The sequence below is a fragment of the Callospermophilus lateralis genome, chromosome 2, assembly GCF_048772815.1.
Source record: "Callospermophilus lateralis isolate mCalLat2 chromosome 2, mCalLat2.hap1, whole genome shotgun sequence".
NCBI classification, from domain to species: Eukaryota; Metazoa; Chordata; class Mammalia; order Rodentia; family Sciuridae; genus Callospermophilus; species Callospermophilus lateralis.
In genome coordinates, this window is record NC_135306.1 from 19,184,244 (window position 1) to 19,212,126 (window position 27,883).

General features: G+C 51.4%; 1 protein-coding gene across 6 annotated transcripts; it reads right to left on the minus strand.

Annotated features, from left to right (window-relative positions):
- Window positions 1-2,059: 2,059 nt before the first annotated feature.
- On the minus strand, window positions 2,060-26,476 carry Tmem268 (transmembrane protein 268). 6 transcript variants are annotated; one of them, XM_076845623.1, is made up of 12 exons: window positions 25,753-26,220; window positions 25,320-25,374; window positions 23,409-23,539; window positions 22,221-22,366; window positions 21,526-21,713; window positions 17,542-17,651; window positions 15,322-15,429; window positions 14,121-14,270; window positions 10,535-10,645; window positions 8,313-8,393; window positions 7,276-7,458; window positions 2,060-4,379 (listed from the first exon to the last, which is right to left on the minus strand). In XM_076845623.1, exons 5-12 carry the CDS (start codon window positions 21,632-21,634, stop codon window positions 4,200-4,202), a joined length of 1,032 nt encoding a protein of 343 aa, XP_076701738.1. In that variant the 5' UTR covers window positions 21,635-21,713; window positions 22,221-22,366; window positions 23,409-23,539; window positions 25,320-25,374; window positions 25,753-26,220; the 3' UTR covers window positions 2,060-4,199. The 6 variants fall into 6 exon arrangements, with proteins under 6 accessions (XP_076701738.1, XP_076701737.1, XP_076701735.1 ...); XM_076845622.1 differs by having other exon boundaries at window positions 22,221-22,377; XM_076845620.1 differs by lacking the exon at window positions 22,221-22,366.
- Window positions 26,477-27,883: the final 1,407 nt, after the last annotated feature.

A 27,883-nucleotide genomic window follows, 5' to 3' on the forward strand; every position in this document is an offset into this window, starting at 1 on the left:
CTGGAAAAGCAAAACCGTGGAGATAGGAAAACGACTGGGTTAGGGATGTGAGGAGTAGAAGGGATGGACGGGCAGAACACAGAGGGGTTTTAGGGCAGTGAAAGGCCTCTTCTGCCGTGGTGGGTACATGTCACCATACACTTGTCCAGACCACAGAAATAGCACCACCAAGAGTGAGCTCTAAAGCTAACCACAGACTTTGGGTGATTACGCTGTGTCGATGTGAGTTCATCAAATTCAATAACATGCCTCACTGGCAGGGGATCCTGATCATGGAGAAGCTAAGCGGGTGTGGGGCTGGGGAGTACATGGAAATCTCTTACCTTCCTTTGCTGTGAAATCACTCTAAAAACGTTAAATCATTTCAAAAGAGAAAGAAAAAAGAAAACTGATCTTCCATGCAATGCAAAGTAGATCACAAGGAGAAACTCTACTAGGGATGAAGGGGGAAGCTTCACAAAGATTAAAAAAAAAAAAGTCAACTCATCCCCAAGTTATGGGGGATGATTCTCAATTTGTAACCATGTAACAAAAGAGCAAAACTTGACAGCAGCACCAAACACGTTATCAAATATGTTCATACAAAATCTGTATGCAAGCTTTCTTTGCAGCATTATTCACAATAGCCAAAAAGTACCAACAACCCAACTAGTCAGCGGATTGTGGTGTGTCCATGTGGTGTGCCCACGTGATGGACTATTACTCAGCCATAAAAAGGAACCAAGTAGCAATACGTACAACAAAATGGATGTCCTTAAAACATGAAGAGAGCTGGAAACACAGGCCTCTCATATACAAATAAACATTTACCCAAAATGTCCACATGGGAAAATCTGTGGACAGGAAAGTACACTAGTAGATGACAGAGGCTAAGGAAAAGGGAAGCCGGGAGTGCTAGTGGGTATGGGAGGTATTCAGAATTTTTCTGGAAGGGGGGGCAATGAAAATACTCTAGAATTAAACAGCAGTGATGGCTATGTAGCCTTGAACATACACTAAAAACTACTCAACTGTACTCCTTGGTATATAAGTTATAACTCAATTTTTTTTAAATACATGGTTTAAAAACAACTTGTTAGAAATAAAAGGAAAAACAAACAAAAAAATTCTACCATAATTGAAGATTTCCCCTCTCTGGATCATTGATACAACAAACCAAAATCAGTAAGGAGGCAGAGTTGAGGGGTTGGGGTGTGGCACAGAGGTAGAGTATTTGCCTAGGAACCAGGAGGCCCTGGGTTCGATCCCCAGTACCACCAAAAGGAAAAAAAAAAAAAAGGATATAGATTTGAGAAACATAATTAAAAGTTTGTGCTACATACACAAGAAAGATCCATCAGCCAATAAGGAAAGGCCCCCACGGAGGCTGAGGCATTGCTCAGTGGCAGAGCAAGTGCTTGACATGCTTGAGGCCCTGGGTTCCATCCACAAAACAAATAAATCCATAGTAGGTCAGTCGCCTTTGGCTGAGCGTTTACTATGGACACAGCAGGGACCAGGCCTCACGGTCTGCACTGTAGCACCTCCACCCACTCCCCTTGTTAACACACCTCTCTCAAAGAGCTGAGGAGATCGGGGTGTGGGGCCTGCAGAGAGGGTATCTGGCCCCAAGTCACTAGCGTGCTTCTGAACCCCTCCTGTGCACCATCTTCCAGGGCTTAGTTCCATAAATCTGACAAGGATCTTTATTCACATAAAAAGACACCAGGGTGCTGGAGTAATTAAGTCTGATGCAGACAGCAACAAAAATATAAACAGGCACCTACTGTATACAAGACAGTGAGAGTTTTAAAAATAGCAACAGCTTATTGAGTCCACCAGCTGGTAACTCAAGGTTGCAAGCGCTAACATCTTTCACCATGGACCCTCACGACAACCTGCCAGGCAGACCTATTCCTCTCCTACTGATGAGGAGCGAGATGACCTCGCCAAAGGAAGGACGCTGTTCCTAAGTGTAGGGACACTGGAATGCAAGCCGTGAGAGGCTTCTCTATCACATCACGATGTCACACCTTCCGGCATCACCAGGCCCCTGACGGAGCTCGGAGACGGGGCACCCTCTTAGCAGGTTAGTTGATCTTCAAAGCAACCCGGAGGAGCCAGTGACACAGAGATCACAGGGGTTTATAAATGAGGAAACCAAGAGGGGTCAGGTGTCTCTGATGGAGAAATGTACACCTGGGCATGCCCCACCCACCAGGTGAGACCACCAAGAACCCTAAAGAGAGGAGAGGTGGAAGGCCACCTGATACAGACCCTGAAGTTGAGACACTGCTGTCTTGTCATTTAGCAAACCCGTTTTTATTCTGTTGTTATACTTCGTGGGTTTTATGATGGGATAATAAGTACAGGCTTCTATTGATCACATCCACAGTGGCACTAGATCAGAAAGACAGTGATCACCTTTGTAAACAGCTTCACTGAACAAAGCTGCCCTGGGACACGGCTAAACACAGACACTTAACACAGCCATTCCCGGGGCGGGTCTATCCACCTACCTGACCCCTCTTCTCCAGAACAGAAAAAAACTAACAGGTTTGTCTCCCAGGTGGCAAGCGACCTGGATTATTTGACTTCAGGTTCACCAGATCCACTTGATGAAGGAGTAGAATCACACTCAAGAGAGGGTAAGTGGCTTAGCCAAAGTCACACAGCTAGGAAGCAGCAGATGGGAGACAAGAATCCAGGCCTCCTGACAGGGAGGAGGGGCACCAGAATACAGAACCCGCACTTCAAAGCCAAGAAGGGCGCAGGACCTCTTGGCCTGTAGATGAAGCCAAATCAGACAGAACAAGCTTTGATCCTGAGAGAGCCCTGAACAATCACCCAATCCACCCACCGTACAGAGGGGTAAACTGAGGACCAGTCAAAGAAAGCAATTTGCCAAAAGTTAAACACCTAGAAGTGGAAGACCAAGACCAGAAAGCAGATCCATCATGACCCAGTACTCAACCCCCAGCAATCTGGAGAGAGATTTGAGGAATCTGGTATGGAATTGGCGAAGAAATCAATCCACAGGGTTTTGTGTTTTCTTTTTTTTTTTTTCTTTTCTCTTTAGCAGGTGTAAGTCATGCACAAAAAAAGTATAAGGTGCCATCTGGGACCCTGAGAAGTTTACAATCTAGCTAGAAAAAACAGGCATGTGCACAGAAAAACCAGATCAGCAACATAAAACTTCAACCCAAGCAGCAACTGTGTCAAGAATTTAAGGAAGACAGCAACGGGGCTTGTTGCTAATCTCCCTGAAGGAGGAATCGGGAAGGTGGGGTTTAAAGCATGAATACGAGTCCACGAGACAGAAAGGAATGGGTACGCCCGTTCAGAAAGGAATTTCAACTTATAAAAGCTGAGTCTTGGGGGCTGGGAGCCTTCCATGCTAGGCCAGGGCCTGGGGACTTGCATTTGGGGGAGCAGGACAGTCGGAGGTCTCGGAACTCTTCACAGAATTTCACAAGTGACTGATCACATTTCAACATTAGTGTCAGAAAACACAGCTGTGCTGTGTCTGCAGTGTGAATCACGATGGCGGGCAGGTGACACCAGTCCTGCCGCCACAAGGACCCATCCCTTCCCAGCATTCCTGCTGGAGGGTCATCTGCCCCTTGTCTCCGGCTTCTGTCCTGAGCCCTGAGGCTAGCAGACCACAAACCAGGGGCCACTGTGGTGGAGACAACATGGGGAGAAAAATCTAGGAATGGAGGAAAGTCGGAGAAGCTGCTTCTCTTCTTCAGGGAGGAGAGAGACAGTCTCACAACTTCAGAGGTCAGAGGCAAAGAGCAGTGCCCACCCTGAGCCTCGGTTTCCCCACCTGACACAAAGGGGCTGGGGAGAGGAGCACCATGAGACCAAGCTCTGGACACAAGGCTTTCCCCGACGGATCCTCTTCACATCTCCTGGGCTCTTTGGGTGGTGAAAGGAATGAGGGTGGCCCTTCAGCCACGGCCACACTTCCAGGCCGCACAGAGAACAGCAGGGGCAGAACCAGCTCACAACCACCGGCTTCAGCCCCGCCAGGGGTCAGCAAGGGACGCCGGTGAGGCACGGGACACTGGCACAAGCCTGGCATCCGTGTGACTGACCCCGTCTGGTGCGGCCCCCGTGCTTCTCTCCTCACCAGAGGCTTGCCCCTGGCCATCCTGGGCTGTTGAGGTCTCCTCCACTTCTCAGTCCTGACAGCAGATGAAGATCTTTTCCCTAGGTCACCTGGCCAGGAATGGACAACACCCTGTGCCCAGGACCTGGGCTTCTATGAGCTGGCAGGGGCACGGGATCCTGGGAGAGTCTGTGTGCCGTGTCCCCAGTCCCTGGGGCAGCAGGGAGGTCACCAAGAGTCGGATGTAGTAGCCACCAAACACTGCCAGCAGCTGTCGGGCCATTTCCTGGAAGAGGCAGAGAAGCAGAGTGAGGCCACAGGGACACACCTGAGGGAGGGAGCGGGAGCCTCTGGCCCCCAGCCCAGGAGTGATGCTCTCTGGGAGAGAAGTGGTGGGGCTGGCACCTGAGGCTCTCAAAGACACAAGTCCGGCCTAGAACCCAGCTCACAGGCTCCCTGGCTAGGGACTGGTGCAGCTGGGCTCCTCATCTCCAAGGGGGAAATTAATGTGTATGAACGATAAAACGCACAGGGACTGGGGCTTGGTGGTAGAACATGGGCTTAGCATGCATGAGGCCCTGGGGTCAATCCTCTGCAATAATAATAATGATTAATAATAATAATAATGGACACATAACCTCAAAGCACTAGGGAAATTACCAACCCCCTTCACACCCTCTTCCCATTTGGAATATCCATGAGTCTGTAAAAGTGAGGTCAAGGTGATCACTAAGAAGAGGAAAATGAGGACTTGGGGAAATTTCCCATTGGAGCAGGAGTCTCCAATTCACACAGTGCACCTGGTAGGTCTCTTTATACAAGTACTCCTAATGTATTAAAAGGTTGCTTATAAAAATTGGACTTAACCCAAAAGGACAAACACGGTCCGCTGATGTCCAAATGCTGTCTCTACTACATAAGGCACCTGGAGCAGTCAATTCACAGCAAGAAAAAGCAGAAGGGCGGCCCCACGGGCTGCGGGGAGAGGAGGGGGCAAGCGTTCTGGGTGCGGAGCTTCAGCATGGGGGGCCGAGGGTGCTCTGGAGGTGGTGGTGCTAACACCGTGAACATAATCAAAGCCACTGAGCTGTATACTCAAAATGATTAAGACGGTGCACTTCATACTATCTATACTTTACCAAAATGAAAACAATTAAAATGTACTTTGAAGAATTGAAGAATTTCAAAGAATTTTAAAAATTGGAATTAATGCATGCTGTCAACACACCCACTAGTCTAGCAGGTGAGATTCGAGGGAAACGTGCTTATTCCTAGAGCACATCTAAGGTCTTTCACAAGACCACTGTCCACTCCAAATGTAATGAAATACGCTGCGGGTTCCATCCAGGCAACTTGTGCCTATAGTCAGGAATGAAGGCAGCCATGCCAATCAAGAAGGCCACGGGGAAGGCAGGCCCTCCCCTCTAGCTGACCCTGAGCGGTGGCCCCGCCTGCTGAGCCCAAGTCTTCCTGAGTAACAGGGAGAACCGTCGCACCTACCACCTGAGTGCAGGAGCCGACAGATGGAAAGCATTTAGCCAGGGCCTGATAAGCAACATCAATAGCATCACCATTATCACACACAAAACTCAGAAACCACCCAGTTCAGAGGAGAGCTTTTTGTTTGACTTGTTCTTTGTGCTTGAAAATATTGAAAATGTCAAATAGTCTATCACTCACTTGGATTGGTTTTCTCACCAATTTGGTCTAGAATCAATAACATAAGAAGCTAAGAACTGTAGCAAGAAAATTGGCTAAGCTACATTCTCCCTTGCTCCATGACCTTGGGTGAGTCAGCCGACCTCACAGAACCTACTTTGCCCATCAAAGAAGGGAAAGTAACCCCTACCATAGAGAGTGTGCTAAAGCATTTTATGCAGGACAAAAAACTGTAAAAATGGAAAAGGTCACTTTAACTATCTGTCTTTTACAGACTCTGGGCTCACAGAGTGGCTGCGTTTTCCCTAGCTAAATTACAAGAGCAGCTCCTTTAAAACTATGCACACATACACACTTGATATTCAGGACAGGAAATTTTACTTCTATGGATTTGAAAACATCATTTAAAAGACCCAGGTTTAATGGGCTATTACACCTAAGCCCAAACACACATGCCACAATAAAGTATGTGACCTTATGAATCTTTTCTGCTCTTAAAAAAAAAAAATAGGATCCAAGTGAAAAGATTCATACAGTCATCATTTTCTCTTTGAAGTAGTCCTACTGGCAGGCCTCCAACTCCCACCAGGGCAAAAGAGGGGAGTCGGGGCTGGTTTGAATCTTGAAGTCCTAAAGATTAGGGCTGAAATTAAATGAAAGTGATCTCCTAAAGTTCCAAATGTCCCCCCAAGGTCACTCCTTGCTGCTTGTCTCCCTGACAGTGGGTCTGTGCTCCTGGTTTAGCCTGACCCAAGAGGCAGCTTGGGTAGCAGGACCCACAGAACTGGGGGGCTGTGGGAACTAGACCGCAACAGAATTCAAAGACTCATATCAAATCCAAATATCCCATGGCAGTTTAAGTAGAGAGATGGAGGGATGGTAGGACAGATGGGTAGATGATTGATCAATTGATTGATAAACATGTTTTAAAGATCAGTTTTGACAAAGTAAGCTATAATCTGTCAACATGAAACTACCATACAATATTCAAGCTGAGTATAGCAGAGCACGCCTGGGATCCCAGCAGTTTGGGAGACTAAGGCAGGAGGATCGAAAGCTCCAGAGCAGCTTGGGAAACTTAGCAAAACCCTGTTTAAAAATCGAATTAAGGACTGGGGTTGTGGCTCAGCGATTGCCTAGCATGTGCAAGGCCCTGGGTTTGATCCTCAGCACCATATAAAAATAAATAAAAATAAAGATATTGTGTTCAACTACAACTAAACAATAATTTTTTTTTTTAAAATCAAATTAAAAGGACTGGGGAAGTAGATCTCAGAGGTAAAGCACCTCTGGACTCAATCCTCAATACAGGGAAAAAAAAATCCAAGACACTGAAAAACACAACCAAAAATCCTAATCAGTACAAAACAATTTCTATAAATTATTTTTTAAAGTGTTGAGTAGGCAAAAAGAAAGTTCAAAGATTCAGTCTTCAAGGTTTGGATGGTGTCTACCAACCCAGAGGAGCCCCGCGGAATCCGCACCTACGCGGCCACCTGGCCCCCAGTCTCAGTGCCTGTTACCTCTGGCTCAGCCTCGGGAACGAGCTGGTGGAGCTCCCTCTGCAGGAGCGGTCTCTCCTGAGGACGAGGACTGCTGGGCAGGAGAGGAGCCTCCTCCGAGCTCTCGGGGCCCTCCGCCATCGCGGGGCTCATCCCCGTCTCCAGGACAACATATAACTGGCTCAGTCTGCTTCTCAGCAAGGACTGCAAAGGAAACAGAGAGGAGTGTGGGTGCTTCCTAAATTGGGTGGGAGCCGGGAGGTGGCAGGCTGCCTGAGCTGCAGACCCAGTGGAGGATGAGCTAACTATGGACTCGATGCTGGCCTCAGAAGTATCTGGAACTGAGTCACATGGTGAGGGCCCTCCTTCCCCATAAGAGCCCAGCTCTTAATGGCCTGATAAAGGGCTCGCCTTCCAAGCTCTCATTTGCTCCTCAAAGTGGCAAGGAACCCAGGGCTCAGAGCCCGGGAGGCTCAATCCCCCACCAGCTACAGTAAGACCATGGCCACAGACAGGCTGCCGTCTCAGAGCCTGATTCCTCCTCTGCAGAATCAGTAAGATCTCCCCATTTTCTGAATAAATGGTAGAAAGCACTTTGAAGAAGTGAGAGTCACCTAAACCCATTTTACCTTTGGATCCACCAGAGTTGATCATTAATATGACTCTGAGTATAAAGAAATACATATTCAGCCAAGCTTGGTGATACACACACACCTGTAATCCCAGTGACGTGGAGGCTGAAGTAGGAGGATTGCAAGTTTGAGGCCAGCTCAGCAATGTAGTAAGACCCTAAACTACCTTGTCTCAAAATAAAAAATAAAAGGACTGAGGATGGATGTAGCTCAGTGGTAAGCGCCCCTGGGTTCAATCCCCAGTACCCACCCCACCAAAAAAATTGGAAAGCAGAAAAGCAACCATCAATTTCATGAATTTCATGCAGGGCTTCTTCTTTCTAAGGTACTTTTTCTTGGATATTTTTCCAGTGTTAAGGCAATGCGGTCTACACAGTCTGGTCTCCTGGTTTATTTTGCTGGTGTTGTATGGTTACGAGAGCTTACCTCTTGGTTAGTCTTCATCTCCTGAACGTGGTCAGACAAAAACTGCATGCAGTCCTCCAGGTCGAAGTAGACAAACCAGAGCTGTGCAGGGAAGAGCCAGGCCCCGTGGCTTGCCCGCCAGCAGCCTCCCACTCCCAGCCCGGGGTCCACCCGCTGCTCCTTACCAAGGACCACCCTTCCGAGGAACACCCAGTTTGTTCCGCTCTCCCCATCCCTCCACCATGACCACGTCTCCTCTGTACAGCCGGCAGAAAAAAAACGACTTTGCGTTCAGAGTTGGAAAATGTCCAGTCCTATACCAAATGGCAGTGGCTTCATCCCCCACAGGTCACCAGAGAGAAGCTTCTCCCAGAGAGAAGCTAATCCTTCCTAGAGCAGGGCATGTGCACGCCTATCATCCCAGCAACCTGGGAGGCTGAGGCAGATGGACTTCAAGTTGGAGGCCAGCCTCAGGAACTTAGCAAGGCCCTCAGCAACTTAACAAGACACTAAATCAAAGTGAAAAACAAAAAGGGCTGGGGTGTGGCTCAGTGGTAAATACCCCTGGGCTCAACCCCCAGTACCAAAATATTAAAAATCAAAAAATAAATGAATAAACCCTCCTGGCCATCACTGTTCTTCTGGGGCCACCACCCTCATCCTCTGTAGTCAGGCGCATTTCTGCCTAGAACCCAGATGGACAAATGAGTGGAACCCTTTACAGACGACACCTCCATTGCTCATGCCCAGATCCAAGGTCATCACCTTGAGTGCTCTGGGGGAGGGAGCAGGGTAAGCCTCCACCTCACCTTCACCTCACCTTCCACCTCGACCTCAGCAGTCCCCAGGAGGCCAGGCCACACTCACAGGCTGAATCTTCCAGGGCCACACATTATATAACACCTTGTCATAATCACAATCCAAGTAAGTTCTAAAAAACGAGGGGTGCCCCTCACCTCCACCTCCACGCACTGGCCACGGCCCTCCACCCGGTGTCTGCCCCACGAGAGCCGAGCATACCACCCACTGCCAGCTGGTCTCCCACTGTCTCATCCAAAGACAGGAATTTTGTCAAAACTTTTTTCGCTAAAGATTTCCAAACAGGTACCAAAGTAGGCGGCAGCCTCCATCCTCCTGTGTCAACTACTGTCCCCTCATGGCCACTCCTGTTTCCTCTCTACCCTCTCTCCTGACCCATCACAACACCCCTGCACACCCTGGCCATTTTGACACTGGGTCCCCTCATCCCCCAATGCTATTTTGAAAATGACAAGACACAGTTGCCTGAAAAGGAGAGTCCATGCACCCGGCCTCCAGCCCACCACCATCTGACATGCCACGTCACCACCCCCCACACACTCCCGTGCCAACTGATAAAGCAGAGCCAGAGCTCAGCGAGGCTAAAGGGACCAGCAGAAGCTCCCTGTCCACAAGGCCACACTCTGGCGATGTACCTGGTTCACCCCCTGACGTTGGGCTCATGTGCTCAACTCCACAGGCAGAGATCTATGTAGTTCTCTGCTGCTGTTTCAGCAGCTAGAACATGTCAGGCACATAGTAGGCTCTCAATAAACTCCTGTGGGATAGACAAGGCCTGTGCATAAGGATTCTCCCCAGGCCCTGTGCATGCCCACCCCCCAGACTCCTCTAGGCTCTTCCAATGCAAGATGCCAAGGAGATGTGGCAACCCCACTGGGCAGAGTCCAGCCAGGATCATGACCGCCAGCCCCAGTTGTGTCCCAACCCACTGTGAGACTTTGTTCTTGTCACCTTAAGGCCTCCCCTCTGTCTCTAGGATATAGAAAATGACTTGAGCCAGGTGGACAAGGCCTTCAGCACCTGACCTGCCCCTCCAGCCTCATCTCTCCCAGCTCTGTCCTCCCTGGTGGCTCCTCATGGTCCCTCAAAGTGCCCTGTCTGCCTTGCATCTCAGCCTTGCCAGGGCCTTTCTTTGCCCCAGGACCAGCAAGGCATTGTGACCATGTGACCACATGCCTGCCATCCTCACAAGCCTGTGAGCTGTTGCTGGCTGGACACCTTGCAGGCCTCTGGTATTCTTCAGTGCCCACAAGGGGCTCAGCACCAAGAAGCTGTCCGGAGCAGGGAGGAAGGAAGAGCCTGTGACATCATCTCACCTGCAGGCTCCTGGACCTGCTGCACATGCTGGGATAGAAGGCCAACTGTCCTCAGGAGCCCAGATCAAAAGTGGGCCACCAGGGAGAGGCCACTCCAAGCCACAGTACCTGGATCACACTCTGGCACCCTTCCACGGTGTCCGTCACCCCCAGCAGCACTCGGTGTCTCAGCAGGGCTCTATTGGCAGCTGTGAGCCTCAGGTCTGTATTAGTGTTAGCCTGTAAGACAGATGCCAGGCCCATGGTTGACCTCTGTGCTGCCAGGGAGCTCCTGGGCCATGGCCACACTGTCCCACCCTGGACACCACACAGCAGCCCTCACCCTCAGGACTTGCACCTCCTCCCCTGAAAATGGGGCCACTGTTGGGACAGTAAATTCAAGAGTATCAGGCAGCCCAGGGCAAAGCCTGCCTCTTCTACCTCCAGGGGTCTGGCCCTGTGAGTGATGTCGCTTCCCTGGGCCCTGCTGTCTTCAGTTGCAGAATAAAGAGTAAACAATGTCATTGACAATGAAACTGGATTCAAAACATCACATTTCCACTGTCCCTGCCTCCCAGGAACGCAGCGAGGTTTCACTGAGATGGTGGATGAAGCTCTTAACCCAGGCTGGGGTGCATGGGCAACAGCACTGGGGGGTGGGCGCGGATGGCCTGCGCACCTGCTCTCAGGAAAGCACGCATCTGTAAAAGGCCTGCCTCTGAAGACTCGGCTGGGGCCTGGGCCTTGTCCCCCTCAGGCCAGCCCTTCCTATACCAGGTAACAAGAGGGAGGAAAGGAGCTGGTCCAGGTGGAACTCTGGGGGTAATGGGCTGCAGTCAGCTAGCGACGCTAGCGACAGCTTCGTGATGACGAAACCCACTTTAGCATGCGGTATTACCCACGTGGCACTGGCCACAGACAGGTTCTCAGGAACCTGCTTAGCAACGAGCAGTACTCTACAGGGGTGCTGGGCACAGTCTCGCCTGCCCTCCCGAACCTTCTGCTCTCAAGGAAGAGCAGCAAGGCCAAGTGAAGAAAATGAGGCAGTGGGTATGAATCCTGAGGGTCCTGTGGGTGCAAGGGATGTGGGTGGGGCACCAACAGCAACACCGGCCAGGAGCCCGGGAGTGGGGATCTGTATGGTCCTCAGGACCAAGAAGCCCCACAGGTTAGAAGCCCTTGAACTGAGACCCAGAGGAGGACCTAAGGAGAGCTGTGTGGCCACAGACTCGTCACTTCAGCTCACTGGGCTCCAGGTTCCCCACCAGCAGACAAGATCAACAGTAATGATCGTTAATACCTGAGTAGCATTTACAGTATTCCAAGTACTACCGTAAGCACTTTCCATGAATTAAATTATTCCATTTGCACAAAAGTCCCACAGTTATTTTGCCGCACATTAGAGGTGAGGAAACGTGAAGCCCTGCAGGTAAAATGGTAACTTGCTCCAAGCTGAGGGCTAACAAATGGCAGAGGTGTTCTGGGCTCATACTTCAGGCCCTAAGCACGGGGCACACAGCGGGTGCTCAGGACACAGGGCTCACTGTTAGGAGTTTCCAGAATGAGCAGATGGCCCAGGAACACTCCCTTGGTGCCCCTGGGCCTTTGTGCTGCCTGTGAGAGGCTGGGCCTTGCTCATGTCTGTGACCTGTGCCTAGCACATGACCTGGAACTCACAGGGGCATCACAGCTGCCAGCTGAATGAAAGGAGGGGAGAGGTGGGGTGGGGCGCCCACGCAGGCATCCCCTGACCACATGGCTTGCATCTGCAGCCTCCAGGCAGCCGGGTGCCAGCCATTCTCCTGCCTCTGCTCAAGCACACCACTTTGCTTTTTCCTCTCCCCAAAGAAGCTTCCTGCTTCAGGAGCAGCTTGCTCCATTCATTTCTTACCAGCCAAACACAAGGGCTATTGGGGGAAAGTTTCAGCACAGCCCGAGGACAGTATTATCTTGTCAGCCTGGTGATAAAGCCCAACAAAGATCCTTTCAGAATGATTCAGCCATAAAATTCCTATTTGTCCCAGTGAACACAGGAGACATGTCCTAATGACATTTCCCCACATCCTGCCCTCCGCTTCTGAGTAGGAGCCTCGAGCCTGCTGAGAACCTTCCCTGTCACCGTGAGACAGCATTGGTGTGCTGGGCAGAACGATGGTCCCCCAGGGACATCTGAGTCTCATTCCCCAATCCTGTCCATCTTTTGGGTGGAGGCTACTGCAGTTTACATGTGGGGAAGCTGAGGCTCAGAAAGGCTCTGGGAGCAGCCCTACGTCATGCTGCTGATCTGTGGCCAAGCTGGAATCCCAGTCCAGGATGCTCAGACTCCAAGTCATGTTCTTGGTCAGCACCCTGCTGTTGGGCCAATCTGTGACTACTGTTAGGTGGCAAAGGGGACTTGAGTGCAGGATGGACTGTGCTGCTGCTCAGCTGACCTTCAAATGCTGAGATTATCTTGGATTAGCCAGGGGGCGAGACATAATCACAAGGGTCCTTCAAAGGGAATGAGAGGGAGGAGAATCAGAGCCAGAGGAGGTGTGGCTTTGAAAGAGGAGGAAGGGATGGGCCTAGGAATGCAGGAGCCCTAGAGGAGCTGGGAAAGATCAGTGGACAGATTCTTCCCTAAAGCCTCTGGAGGGAACACAGCCTGCCACACCCGATTCTGGCCCTTTGAGGCCTGGGCTGATGATCACAGAAGCGTAAGTTAATTCATAACATTGTTATAAGTTTACAGCATTTTGTTACAGTGGCTCCAGTTCCCTCACTGAGTTCGCACTAAGAACATGGCTCAGAATCTGAGCATTCCTGCCTTGAACTCCAACTCGGCCATTTACTAGCAACACGGCTGTGGGTTGCTGGCTGAGCCTTCCTGAGCTTCGGCTTCCCCACCTGTAAACAGAGTCCACCCAGAGGACTGTAAAGCACTGAACGGAGGACTTACTGTACACCAAGAGCACTCAACCCATAACAAGAGACACACATTCAAAGAAACTGCAATTCATGAGCCGTCCCTTACGATGGGAGGGGTTGACCTCCTCTTCAAAGGTGATCAAAACCTTCAGAGGGTTCAGGATTTGAACCCTGGCTCTGCCACTTATAGTGGAATCCAGGAGAAGTTATCTAGAGTCTGACCACCCTCAAGCTCAGGCACCCAGTGCTGCAGGGAGGTGGGCTCAGTAACCCTCCTGAGCTTTCTCACAGGGCTCTCATGCGCACCCAGGGAAAGGTGAGTGAGCAGCTCAGTCAGCTCAACTGACTCAGCACCCTCTTCCCAAGCTCTTTAAAACAGCTTGCTTCCAGGAAAAAAAAAAAAAAAAAAAAAAAAACCCACAGGGATTAGATGAGAAAAACAAAGCTCTCCAGCTCTCTGGCATGAGGCAAGCAGCTTTGCTCCCCTCCCCATGTGCTGCTCCTGGGACATGAGGCCTCACCACAGGCCCCAAAGCAGCAGGGCCAGCCAATCACGGGTTGGAACTTCCCAAACTATGAGCCAAAATAAACCTTTTCTCTTTTTAAGTTGATTAAATAAAAGAAAGAAAAAGAGCACTTCGTCCTGATTGTGATCTGATTTCTTTCAACCCTGGTGCATGTGGGCCAGAGTGAATTTTCATGGCAGGAGGGATTCTTTAAAAGCAGGCAAGAGGAAAGGCTGGCTTGGGACTCTCAGGCCCACCCAGCCCTCTGGAGGGAGCATGGCAGGGGCCTCTGGACATCTCACCTTCCTTTGCTGCCTCTCGAAGACCAGCATGAGAGTCAGGGTCAGGCTGACTGCGGCCAGGGTCACGAGCAGCACGCCCGCCCAGTGGCTGCCCAAGGCAAACATCTGGCTGGTTGAATAGATGTTGGCCCAGATCACCACGTAAAACACCTGCGGGAAGCCAGGGGAGACAACAGTCAGGAACCCCCGTCCTCAAACGAAGCAGCTCCACTCCCAGGGACATCCATCAGCATAGGCTCCCGACACCCTCCTGGGTTCAAACAGCTCACGGGGCTGGAAGAGACCAAGGCAGACTCTGGGTCTATGGGAACGGACGTGTATTCCCTGTTGATAAGCAAAAGCGGACCGCAGGGCTTTCAGCTGCTCCCAAGCCCTCTTTATCCTGATTTTAAATAAAACAGAAAAAGAAGAAGTCTTTGGAGAAAGATAAGGTTGAGTCTGAAACCCACAGTGATCCTTAACTGGCCATTCAGCCTTTCGTCTCTGAACCTCAGTTTGCTCATCCGTAAAGTGATGATAATAACAGCTACTTTGGGGGTTTGCTGCAGGAGTTAACAGGGTAACAAAGGTCACAGCCCAGCACTGACTAGAGAATTAATAAATGCTGATTCTCATTCCTTCCCCTTCTCCCCAGAAGAGGGAGGTGAGAGTCAGCCATGCTATCTGACCAAGGATTCACCAAAGAAGCAAGTCGTGGTGGTTAAGACCACAGATGCAAAAGCCAGACAGCTTGTGTTCAAACGTATGTATGTGTTTGTGAGTGTAGATGTATGCGTATGCAGATGTAGTGTTCACATGTACACATACACACATGTGCGCATGCACATATACATACATGTGTATATGACTAGGGCTGGAATGGACCTCTCTGTGAGCAGAAGAGGAAACCAAGTCCCAAAGAAGAGAAAAGACTTAGCCAAGATCAGACACTGAGTTCAGAGCCTGGTGGTCTGCAGATTCCCAGTCCAGATTCTGCCCATAGGAAACCCCAGTTCCCACCCTGTATGCAGGGACTTGGTTACAACTCTCTCCCACAGTTCTCTTCCAGTGCCAAATCCAGGACCATGTGCTACCGCTCTTCCCCAGGCAATTAACTGGGTCACCAGCTGCCAAGTCCCTTATCTGCTGCAGGATACAACACTGCATTTGGCAGTGGGAGAGGGCCAGGGCTGGGTCAGTGTGTGCCCATCTCGCTCCTTACCACGGCAAAGGCCAGCCGCATGGGCCTCGAATTGTAGATGATGTATCTTCTCACTTGGGGCTCCAAGAGGGCACTCTCCGCCAAGCTCCTGTACTGGTCAGCAGGGACCTGTTCGGCCACCCAAGGGAAAGAGATCAGTCAACCACAGCGCTACTCCACCCCATCCCGCCAGCCTGTTCCCATGATGGTGGTGGAGGTGGGGGCGGGTTAGGCCGCCCCAGGGGGCAGAATGAGTCCTGGGTGGAAATCACAGGTACAGGCTCAGGGAGAAACAGCCATCCTGAGAAGGTGAACAGCTTGAGAGCCAGAAGAATCTCAAGGGGTCTGTCCCCACAGCCTGAGACTCAGTACCTTGGGGCAGGCACAGCATGGGCTGACAGTCAAGGCACAGGCCTTGGGAGTCAGGCAGCCCTGGCCCAACGCCCTGCCACTCTTGTGCTCTGTGAACTAGAGCAAGTTACCCCTTTCTCTGAGCCTCAGTTTCCCCCTCTACAAAATGCAGGAAGCCCACCTTGTAGGGTTGGGTTCTTATTAAATTAGATCAGACACAAACTGTGCTTGGCACAGTGCCAGGCTCATGGTGACCACCAGATACACAGGTGCTACTGTCAATACTGCAATATCCGCATCCACTAGCACAGCCCAGAGTCCCACATGCTCTCCCTGCCCAAACAAAAGTGTCTGCAGAATGCCCTATGAAAGTAGACCAAGTAAAAAGAATTTACCAATTAAAAATTACATTTAGGAACATGGTACAACAATATATAAACTGTACACCAATAAGAAAACTGAACCCGAAGATGACTATTTGAGAAAGATGCTCTTCTGCTAGGTGCAGTGGTGCACACCTGTGAACCCAGCTACTCAGGAGGCTGAGGCAGGAGCATCTAAAGTTCCAGGCCAGCCTCAGCAACTTAGTGGGGCCCTAAGCAACTTAATAACACTGTGTCTCAAAATAAAAAATTAAAAGGGCTGGGGACATGCTCGGTGGTACAATGCCTCTGAGTTCAATTCCCAATTTAAAAAAAAAAAATCTGTACAAAGGTGGAAAGGAAATGCAGAATGATGAAGCCAGCTGGTGCCAACATGACATTAGCTCGATTCGTCAAGTCTTCATCTGATGGTGACCCAATGTTGTTCTAAACAAAAATGCAATTCAGCTTCAAAGAAATAAATTCTGAAATCTTCCGGGTAAATGAGCAGTGTGTGCTCCCCATCTGTGCCTGACCAACCTGGCCTTCACAGGAAACCCTCATCCTGCTGGGGTTTGGGAAGGGAAAACCACCCCCTGGCACTTCCCACCAACGGCAAGAGCTTCGATTTATCGATGTGTCAGAGACAGTGCAAATGTTCCTCAGACATGACTTCACTTACTCCTAACTAAACACCAATACGATAGGTATTGATAACTGATAATCTTTTTTTTTTTTTTTAATTTTGAGACAGGGTCTCCCTAAGTTGTTTAGGGCCTCACTAGGTTGCTAAGGCTGGCTTTGAATTTGCGATCTTCCTGCCTCAGCCTCCCAAGCCGCTGGGATTTGATATTGTCTTAATCTGCAGATGAAACAGACTCAGAGAGGTTAAGCTACCTATCCAAATTCACAGAGGCAGCAGGCAGCAGAGCTGGGTCTGAGTGCAGAAGAGGGGGTCTGGGAAGCCCGAGCCTGCGTTCCCTGCACTGGGAGGTGAGTTCACACAAACTTTCCTTTGCCAGCAAGAACAGCCCCCTCTCCTGCAAGGCCCTCCTCCTGCCCACCCAGTGTACTCCCTCTTGTCCTCGAGGCCCCACATCAAGGTCTGCTCCTCGGAGGCTCTCCCAACCACCCACGCGGGCAGGCTCACCAATCTCCCTGGGCACGTCTTCAATGCTTTGCAGCGTCCCACAGTCCTGACTCCTACAGTCCTGACCCCTCCAACCCTTGTCCATTTCCCCAGTGGGCTCTGGGAGCAGGGTGAGCTTGGGGTCCTGCTCGCCTCTACACTGCTGAGCCAGCTAGGCACCTGGCACAGAAGGGACACCCCCACACACACCTTCAGGAAGTGAGTCCATCGAGAAGACAGGCCGGTTCCCACACACCTTCCTTTCGTCACCCACCACAGCAGGCAGGGGACGTTCATAAATATTGGGGAATAACTGAGTGAGAGGACAGATGGGTGGATGCTGGGTAGACAGATGGATGGAAGGGACAGCAGTGGGGGCTTGGTGAACATAGCACTTGCCTGAATGCCCCAGGTCTGCAGTTGCTCCTCTGCGGTTCCCAGATCGAAGGCCATGGGTGCACAGGTATTGTCAACCCGGAGGACGGTGAGGACCTGGCCGTTGTGGAGCTCTGACAAAAGAGCAGAAAGAAGCCTCATCTGGCTGCACCAGAGCCACCTCGGAGGGGGCCAGAAACGAAGGCATGACCCCACTGGCCGTGAGAACCTTCTCATGACAAGGAAGGACATGGCTGTCCTCAAATCCCTAAGGACTGGACTTGACTGGGAAGCCCCAGGGAGACAGAACCGAGGCCAGAGCAAGGAAGCCACTGGGATACTACGTGAGACCAGGCAAGGAAGACCTAACCCCCCAAACGGAAAGGTGAGTCCCATCACCAGGGCCACTTAAACAATGGCTGAACAACCAACACTGAGGGGACATCGAGAGGATTAGCAGACGCTGATTCCGGCACTGCAAAGGAAGCTCGGTGAATGTCTCCTGAATTCCTAGCTGCCTCCCAGTTAGCGACAACCAGCTACGACATGGAGAACAAGGGCCCAGAGGACGTCCCCTCCCTAACTCCCTAAACCTGTGAATGTGCTGCCTTCATGGCAAAAATTAAGACTGCAGATGGCATTAAGGTCACAGACCTTACACAGAGAGCACACACAGGACACTCAAGTGGCCATCATGATCACAAAGACCCTCAAAAGTGGGATAGGCAGGCAGAAGCAGGGGCAGATGTGACAAGGGAAGAAGGAAGGAAGGACAGTCATTGGCTTGGGGTCGGAGGAAGAGGGCCAAGAGTTAAGGAATGCAGACAGCCTCTAGGAGCTGGGAAGGGAAACATTCTCCCGAGAGCCTCCAGGAAGGAGCGGAGTCCTGCCGGTACCCGCTGCGAGCTCAGCGAGCCCAGGGTCAGATTCTGACCTCAGAACCACAAGATAATACATTTGTGGTTTTGGAGCCTCCATGTTAGTGGCCACTTTGTAACAGGAGCAGTAGAAAATGAACGCACTGGCTTCTTGGTGACCTCTCCTGTCTCAGTCTATTTTCTGCTGCTCTAACAGAATACCACAAACTGGGCAAATTCTACATAATAGAGGCTCACGTGGCCCACACACAGTTCTGGAGGCCAGGAAGTCCCAGATCAAGGCATCTGAAGAGCACCTGAAGCAGGGCAAGTGAGCAAGGGACAGACAGGAAAACTGGCCTGCATGCACCCTGTTTATTGGGAACCCAGGAAACCCACTCTCAAGACGATAACTCACTGCCTGATGGTGACATGCTCAGTTAGGTCAGGAGGGCATGTTCCTGTGGAAGGCCTGGCCTCCAATGAAGCAACGGGCAGGAACAAGGCTCTTCAGAAGCGACCGGATCACACGGCTCTGGTCTCAACAGTGAACTGACCCACTGACGGATTCAGAGCCAAATCATCTACTGGAGGTGGGGGACCTGTATGAGGAGGGCCCTCAATGAAGGGAGCGGGGTCTAGGGGTGCCCTTGGAGACCACTTCTCCTCCCAGCCCCAGCCCCAGCCTCCCCCTCCCTCTCTCTGCAGATCTAACCCACCGTGCCCTCCCCATCATGATGTTCTGCTTCCCCAGGCCCAAAGCCGCGGATCCAGTGGCCACAGGCTGACATCTCCACCACTGTGACCCTGGATAAACCCTCCTCCTCTCAATTGTTTTTCTTAACACCGCTCACTCATGAGGGCAGAGCCTACCCTGACCTAATCGCCTCTTAAAGGTGCCCCCTCCTCATACTGTTATGGTGCAACTCATTTCAACGTAGTTTTGGAGGGGACATGCAAAGCACAGCACCCCAAGCATATCTGCCACTCACTTATACGTTAAAGGCACACATTCAGAGCCACATGGGGTGGCACATGCCTATGATCCCAGCAACTCAGGAAGCTGAGACTGGAGGATTACAGGTTTGAGGCCAGCCTAGGCAACTTAGCGAAATCCTGACCCAAAATTAAAAGTGAAAAGGGCTGGGGATGTAGTTTGGTGGTAGAGCATCCCTGGGTTCAAGCCCCAGCACTATAAAAATAAATAAATAAATAAATAGAATTATAAGATTAAATCAAAGAGTATGCAAATTAGGAAGAGTAGACAGAAACAAAATAAAGGCAGATAATAACAACAGGTCTGGATATTGAGCCCCTACTATGTACCAGGTACTAGGTGGAGGCTTCTCAGGATTTCACTGACTCCTCTAAGCACCCCAAAGGGTGGGCGCCATTAACACAGAAAAGGAAACCAAACCTCTGAAAAGAGGAACTTGCTTGGTGTTAACAGGGAAAACAGGAGTGGAAAGAAGAAGGGGAGGAGTGCAGGAGACCCAGCACGGCAGGCGACTGACCCACCCCTGCCCGCACACATGGCCCTGTGGACTCCACGCAGGACCCTGAGGCCCTCCCGGGCCTGGTCCTCTGCACAGCATGTGTGTGCAGGAGCAATGCAAAGAAGTTTCATGGTGTCTGTTTGCCTTCCAAATCAAGAGTCCCCGGATTCCTGGCAATAGTATTGCTCATCTGTTCCTTAAAACAAGCACACCAAGTCCTCCACTTAGAAATACTTGTTTTTACCCTTAGGCTAAGAAAAGCTACCAAAAGGGAAAGGATGCATGTGTATTCACGTGTGTGCATGCGCACAGGGAAGAGCCCTCTTCCCACAAAGGAGCAAGAACTGGCTTGCCCAGGCTCAGCGGAGCAGCGTTTTTAATGTCCTGAAGGAAAGCTACCCCATTCCACTCCATTCCGTGGCTGTAGGTGCATGCCTAGGAACTGCTTCCCTAACGACTGGGGTAATAGAAGAAACCCTTGTTTTAAGCAGCCAGGTTTCAGACCCGCTAAGGAACCAGCCACACTCTGTGGCCCTCACACAAAATGGAGCGCTACTCCCCCTTGCCTATCCCAGCCACTCGTTCCACCTTTTATTCAACCAAAGTGTTTACTGAAGATCCACAATGGGCCAAGCCGTGGGCTGGAACCACAGACACACAGAGGCCCTGCCCTCCTGGAGCTTACATTCCAGAGGGGAGGCTAGATGTGCCATGTTCATTACTCAGATAATTATCTACAGACTGCAGTAAGTACAATAGGGAGGAAAATACATCAGAAGAACATATCAGAGGGTATTGACTGGGGCAAAGTCATCAGGAAGATTCCTCATAGGACAGATATTTGCACTGAGCTCTGAAGGGTGAATGGAAACTAAGCAATGGAAAGTAGGCAGGGACAAAGTAAAGAGGCAGAAGAAACAGGATGTACAAAGGCCCTGAGGCAGAACAGCATGGCAAAGAACAAAGAACAAAGAACAAGGGCAGCAACAGTCATTAAGACAGACCTTGCAAAACTGGCAAATGACAAGTTTTCATGCCAAGCCAAATGGGAAACCCTGAAGTAGAAAGTGACCCAGCTGCATATGCATTTGAAAAAGATCTCTCTGGCTGCCAGGGAGAGACCAGAGGGACAGGAAAGAGAAGACAGTTGAAAAGCAGAGGATGATGACAGGAGATGGTGATGGAGTGATCTGGGCAGAAATGGCAGAAGAAATGGCAGAAGGACGTGGTGCACACCTATAATCCCTGCAACTCAGGAAGTCTGAGACCGGAGGATCACAAGTTCAAGGCCAACCTCAGAAACTTTATGAGGCCCTATCTCAAAATTAAAATTAAAAATTAAAAAGGACTGGGGTGGGCTGGGGATATAGCTTAGCTGGCAGAGTGCTTGCCTTGCATGCACAAGGCCCTGGGTTCCATTCCTAGCATAAAAAAAAAAAAAAAAAAAAAGGACTGGGGATGTAGCTCAGTTGCAAAGGACCCCTAGGTTCAATCCTCAGTACTAAAAAATAAAATAAAACCTTCTTAGAAGGCAGCCTGGAAATGTACTCCAAGGTCACCCACCCTTATCTAAAGAATGCTCTGTGCCCCATCCCTGCCTTTAACCTAGAATGCTAGGTGAGTCCAGTTCTGAGGAGAGAATGAAGGGTCCTTACCTTGCCCCCACCCAGGAGGGCTTCCCTGCTGCAGGGCGCTCCAGCCAGGGGAGGAGGTGGGCAATGGGCCAGCAGCCCCGCGGGGGTCCATCTGCGGTTCACAGGCCATGGCCAGAGCCAGCTGGGCTTCTACTTCCCCTTCCTGGAGCTGCGGCTCATCCTGGAGCAGCCGACTAGGCTTCACTCACCTTCAGAAAAGAGCACAAGAAGGAACCTCAGGCCTGGGCCCGGGTGGCCCACGCTTCTTGGAGCTCTGGGAGGCCAAAGTTACCAAGGCCATGAGAGTCTTTATGCTGACTCTAGTCTTCCTGATGATGCCGAAGAAACTTCTTGGAGGGAAGATGAGGAACTAAAACATGCCCCTCCCAGGCCAGGCCTTGGCTGAGAACTTCCCTTCTGGTCAGGGGCCTTCTCCAGCTCTTACTCCAGAGCTGACCAGGCCCACTCAGTTACCCTCACTGAGCAAGCCCAGGTAACCAGGCACGAGGCAGGCACATCTGTCACAGGAGCCTTGTTTACACCGAGGATCTCCCCCAGCTTCCCACAGACATGGCCAAGACCCACAGGGCAGGGGCGGGGGCGTGGTCAGTGGTAAAGTGCTGGCCCAGCATGCATGAGGCCCTGGGTTCCATGGCCAGCTCTGCCAGGGGGAAAAATGAGGTGATGGGAAATTCAAATTGAGTAGGTAAAAATACCTAGGTTCCCTGTCAGAGGCGGTGGAGGTTTGTGTTCAAGAACATGGACTCCAGAGCCAGGCTCACTGGGTAAATGGCGGGCTCACCACTCCACCTTGGGCAAGTTCAACCTCAGAGCTTCAGCTCTTCCAATCACAGAACCTTCCCTGCAGGGTAGCTGCAAAGACTCAATGGGTGATTCGCATGAAAGACACACAGCAGCATCGGAACAAAGAACCTATCCCATGAATATCAGCTCTACCAAAAAAACCCAAAAAGCTGGAGCAGTGGTGCACACCTGTGATCCCAGCAGCTCAGAAGGCTGAGGCAGGAGGATTGCAAGTTCAAAGCAGCCTCAGCTGGCAAAAGCAACTCAGTGAGACTCTGTCTCTAATAAAATACCAAATAAGGCAGGGGATGTAGCTCAGTGGTCCAGTGCCCCTGAGTTCAATTCCCAGTACCCGCCACCAAAAAAAAAAAAAACCTTTTCTATTGCTATTTTGAGATTTAACACAGTTGCTGTTCCAAAGTCAAGAATTTAGTGTTGAGCTTCCAGGCAGCCAAAGCAAACATGCAAATGCTGTCTATAAAATAGTCATCTAGAAATAGGAAAAAAAAAGATAGTGTAGTGATCAATGTGCCTTCCTGGCTACAACCCATCTTGGAAAGGCTTCTAAGGCCTCCAGGGTCAGGTCACTGAGAGGATAGCGGGTATCATCCTTGGCCACCTTCATAGGCAAAACACAGGGACCCACTGGTGGATGTTTCCTTGGTAAAAACCTGAATCTGCATGTCGTCTGCTATGACTGCAACCTGCACTGTTCACCTCTGTTATGTGTCCAGCCGGAACCTGAGAATTGCCCCTTGCCAAGGAAAACTATGCCAGAATCCCATGGGATGGCACAGCAGCCCTGCTAAATGTCTTGATGAAAAAGTCCACTAAAGTTGTCTTTGTATAGGAGTGATACTGGAAATGGAATTCAGGTGAGCTCTACTGGTAAGCCACATCCCCAGCCCTTTGTTGAATTTTATTTTGAGACAGGGTCTTGCCAAGCTGCCGAATCTAGCCTCAAACTGTGATCCTCCTGCCTCAGCCTCCCGAGTTGCTGGGATTATAGGTGCACCAGGGTGCCCAACAACTAGAATCTCCTTTTTGCTACCATGGTTGGCGATATTGGGGAAGACACAAAGTTCCCAGTCAATACACACCTGCTTGATTCCAAGCTGGACCCAGGACACACTGCCACTGTGTCAGGGGAAGAGCCTGATCCTCCTGTGCTCACCACCTTCTGCTTCTCTCAGTACTTTTTAACAGAAACAGCTATGCAATTTGTGAGGCCCTGTACAAAACGAAAACGCAGGGTCCCTGGTTCAGAAATGGTGAAGGGTTGCAAAATGTTGACAGCAGAACGTTAAGCCAAATTTGGGGACTTTCCTAAGTAGGGCGCCTGGAGTGACTGTGGAGGTTACATGCACTTGAAGTTAGTCCTAACGTTAAGCTGCGGAAAGTCATTTGGGAGCCCCTTCTTCCAACCAAGAATATATAAAAGATGCGCTTTTAACTAACAATTCAACCTCCTGTGCCACACTCAAATGCCACAAAGCAACAAAATGTGAGGAAAAGACTGAAGACCTTGGAGCCAAAAAGCCTAAACTCAAATCCCTGAGCAGTCATTCACACGCTGTGACATTCGCTGCCAAGGCACCCAGCCTGAGCGCTGCTGCTGTCACCTGTAAAATGGGGGTGCGGGGCCTACCTCACTAAGCTGCTATGGGATGTAACAGCAGATGCCAAATGACCTCCAGTGGTCCACCCACCATGAGGCCCCTTTCCTCAACACGTTTCTCCTGCTTCACAGGCAACAAAACTGAGGTCACATGTGTGAAGTGATCTGTATAAAGTTGGGTATCTAACAGCCAAGAAATCAGAGAAGAGCTCCCGCTATCCAGCTCTAGAGTCCAAGGCCACAGTTTCCAGGCCTTTGCACCTTTGGACCCTGGTCTGACTGTCTCTTCCTGAAACTGCCTTTAAAATGAGGGGTCAGGGCTGGGGTTTGCGCTCAGTGGTAGAGCGTTTGCCTAGTGCGTGAGGCAGCAGGCTCCATCCTCAGCACCACGTAAACGTAAATAAAGGTATCGTGTCCACATACAACTTAAAAATATATTTTTTAAAAAATGAGTGGGTCAGGAGAGACTGCATTTCCCAGGCCTGATCTAGAAACAAATTCCACTCAGATGGAAAGCTCTCTGCTAGGAGAGCAGGGTCTCCCCTCATTACCTAACCTGAGTCCTGGGCTACAGCAACACTCACAAATCTGACAAGCATTTACCAGCCAGTCTCATCCTGCCTCACTTCCTTCCTCTTACCCTGTACCCCAAGAGGCATGAAAGCAACAAAAATAGATGAACCCACAACCAATGAAGCCCTTCTCTGCTTAACTTGATCACCGACTAGGCCCACGAGGCAGAGATACCCCATCCACCCAGGCTCCAGACAAAACCCAGGGACACTGCAGCTGGGAGCCTGTAAGTCCAAGGAACTGTTCTGGAGTCTCAGAAAAGCCTGGCAACCTAGTATCAAGGAGGAACCACACAGGAGCTGGAGTTGCTGAAATCTGAGGTCTCCTTTCAGACTGCACAGGAGGTTCCATTAGTTGTAAAATCCCACAATGAGGCACTGTCTTTCCGGGGTTGGGGGGAGGGGGGTGTTGGCGGGGAATCACAGCACCCTAGTTGGTCTACCTTCAGAGTCCCAATCAGCAGGCTTCATTCATTCACCTGAAGCTGTTCTCTGATGGCTAAAAGTAACCTGCCCAGTCCTACTACTTCCCACCTGTCTGACCTTGAGCAAGTTACTGGACTTCTCTCTGCCTTGGTATCCTCATGTGTCAGGGGAGATAATGGTGGTGACTTTAAACTGTTATGAGGTTTAGCTTTCACAGGCATAAATCACTCTGAATAGCACTGGGAAGCAGCAGTTGCTGAAGGAATAGAGCCCTAAGAACCTTCTAGGGCCAGGCCCTGAGCATGAGACCAGAGATAAAAATCTGAAGTCCCTGTCCAGTCCTCTCTGCTGAGGATCACTATCTGAGGGAAGGACAAACTAAGAAAGAAAATTACCAGACAAGTAGGGAACAGGAGGGAGCTTTGAGGTGGGAAGCGTTCTCCAGGCTTTCTGGAAGAGAAGGGGGCTCCTTGGCTTGGCAAAGGTGAGGGGGAGAGAAGCTAGTGAGCAGGACCTGCCCATCAGGGGAGGGTAGGGCTGCTCCTGCCCCCCACACCCAGCACCTTAGGTATCCAGATCCAGAGGCGGCAAAGGACAGGAGGGGAGCTGGCAAGACCCCAGGGGCAGAAACTAAACTGTCACCCAGAGCCCTGTATGAGGGCCCCCTCCCACTCAGCCCAGTCCCAGGTGACAGTGGGAGAGTCAGACACCAGGATGGAGGCGCACTGAGGGAGGGAGCAGAGCTTTGGGACTCCTGCCACTAGTTCCAGAGTCCTGGCCTCTGGGCTCCCTCTGGGGATTCTGTGGCTAACCAGAGCTTCCACTCACCTAGGCCGCCCCCGCGCACCAGCTGGACGCCCAGAGGTCCCCAGCTCTGTTGACACCGCCAGGCCTCCCTAAGAGCGATGTGCTGGCCTGAGATTCCTCACAGGGAAAGAGAAGGGACCCCGTTTTCCTCCCTCGGGTCAGGTCTGTTTGTGGAACTGGAAATCCTACAAGAGCTCACAGGAGGGCCCGCCCCAGAAGTTTTGGGGTGGACAAGCCTGGAGTAAATGAGACAAAGCTCCCCATTTTACAGATGCGGAAATTAAGACTCGAAAAAGAAAGTGAGCCATTCAGGATCAAGGCGCCAGTCGGGGACGGAGCTAGAACTGAAACCCCGGCTCCTCCAGGCCCAGGAGGTCCCACAGAACGTGGTGGCCGTGGCCTGGGCAGCGGTGCCTTGCCCTGGTCTCTGCCCTTCCATCTCGTCCAGGTCTGCTGCCTGGCGGTGGGCGGGGGTCTTTTTCACCCCAAAAAACACCCCCGCCCTAGTCCGCGGGTTCCGGGCCGACCCGGGGAAGGGCCCCAGGAGCGCGCTGCATCTCGGAATCGCCGAGCCAGCCCGGTCCCGTGCGCGAGCGCAGGCCGAGACGCCGGCGCCGCCCGGCACCAACCCGGGACCGCGGGCGCACGGGCGCGCGCACACTCACCGCCGCCGCCGCCGCCGCCCGGAGACGCGGAAGGTCGGGGGCGCCGCGCCCCTCCGCGCCGCAGCCTCCCGACGCCACCGGCCCGCGCCCGCCCCCCCCAGCGCGCGGCACCGCCCTCCCGGGCCCGCCCCCGGCCCCCGCCCCCCGCCCGTCGCCCGCCCGTCACCCCACCGGGAGGAGCCGCCGCCGCGGGCCTGGAGGGAACGCGTGCCCGGCCGCGGAGCCCAGCTGGGAGGCGCGTTTCATCAGCCCGGCTACCCAGGGACGCCAAGGGCCTCCGCGCCCGCGCCCACGCCCACGCCCACCGCGGCGTAGGGACCTGGGGCTCTGCCGTGCACCCCGCGCGGGGACCTGTTTCCCCGGTAAAGCAGCGGCGGACCTGGGAGGTCCACTCCCCTATGACACAAGTCACAGGGTCCCGTGGATGAGGCAGTTTAAGGGACCAGAAGTTATCAGGGACCTGTTTTTAATGAAAAATTAGGAGTTTGGGGATCAGGCTGCCTGAGCTCCAATCCAGGCCTCTCCACTTATATCATCTTCGTAAATAATGTAACCCTCCCGCCTCTTGTTTTCCTAAAAATCATTAATTATAACGATGTCATAGGGTTGTGTGAAGATTTAATGAGATAACCTCTGTGAGGTGTTCGAAACAACCAGTCACCTTGTTCTGCTGGTATTCACAAGGGCTACCTACTATGTCAGCCACCACCCCCTCCATCATCACTCAAAATTGCAAAAGAGTCTGCAATGAAAAATTAAGTGCCCCCTCCCCTGCGTAGAGCACTAACCTTGAGTATTTTTCCTTAGAGCCCACAAGTAAGTACATGTCTTTACAGCAGACTCTATTTTACTGGGGATCCTGCTCTTCCATTCAACAGAGTTCCTGGCTGGGTATTCATCTCCACTTTGCTTTCTTTTGAAGGGGTTCATAAACTTCCATGCCGTGTAGAAGGGTCTTTCCTGGCCCCTTCCTCTTTGTGGACATATTGGGTGGTTCTCTCTCCTGCTGACTGAATGTGCTGGATGCTCATGGTCACATTGTTGCAGGCCCGCCACAGCCTGCATTTCTACAGGTGGGTTTCCACACATTTTTAATTTCAGCAGATGCTGTCAGATTGTTGGGGGGACCCTCAGACCACAGGACTACTGGCTGCAAGTTCAGCCAGCCCAGAAGCAGAGTGCCTGGAGGCAGGGAGCTGAACTTGAAAACCTAAATGGCAGACAGACAGCTCCCAGGCTCCCTCATCCACCAGGCAAGTGATGGTCCAGGCAGTGGGCTACTAAACATGCAGTTAATTTATTTTTGGCATTGGGGGCTGGGGATATAGCTCAGTTGGTAGAATGCTTGCCTTGCATGCACAAGGCCCTGGGTTCTAATCCCCAGCACCATAAAAAAACAGATAAAAATAAAAAAGTATCAATCATCATTTGGTCTGGGGCTGTGGCTCAGTGGTAGAGCGCTCACCTGGCATGTTGAGGCACTGGGT

Coding starts and splice junctions, on each gene's coding strand:
- Tmem268 (XM_076845621.1), bottom strand. CDS start 21,634: ATGGCCTGTGAACCGCAGATGGACCCCCGCGGGGCTGCTGGCCCATTG. Junction 17,652..21,525: donor CCCTCCTGGGTGGGGGCAAG/GTAAGGACCCTT, acceptor CTCTTTTGTCAG/AGCTCCACAACGGCCAGGTC. Junction 10,646..14,120: donor TCGAGAGGCAGCAAAGGAAG/GTGAGATGTCCA, acceptor TCTGTCTTACAG/GCTAACACTAATACAGACCT.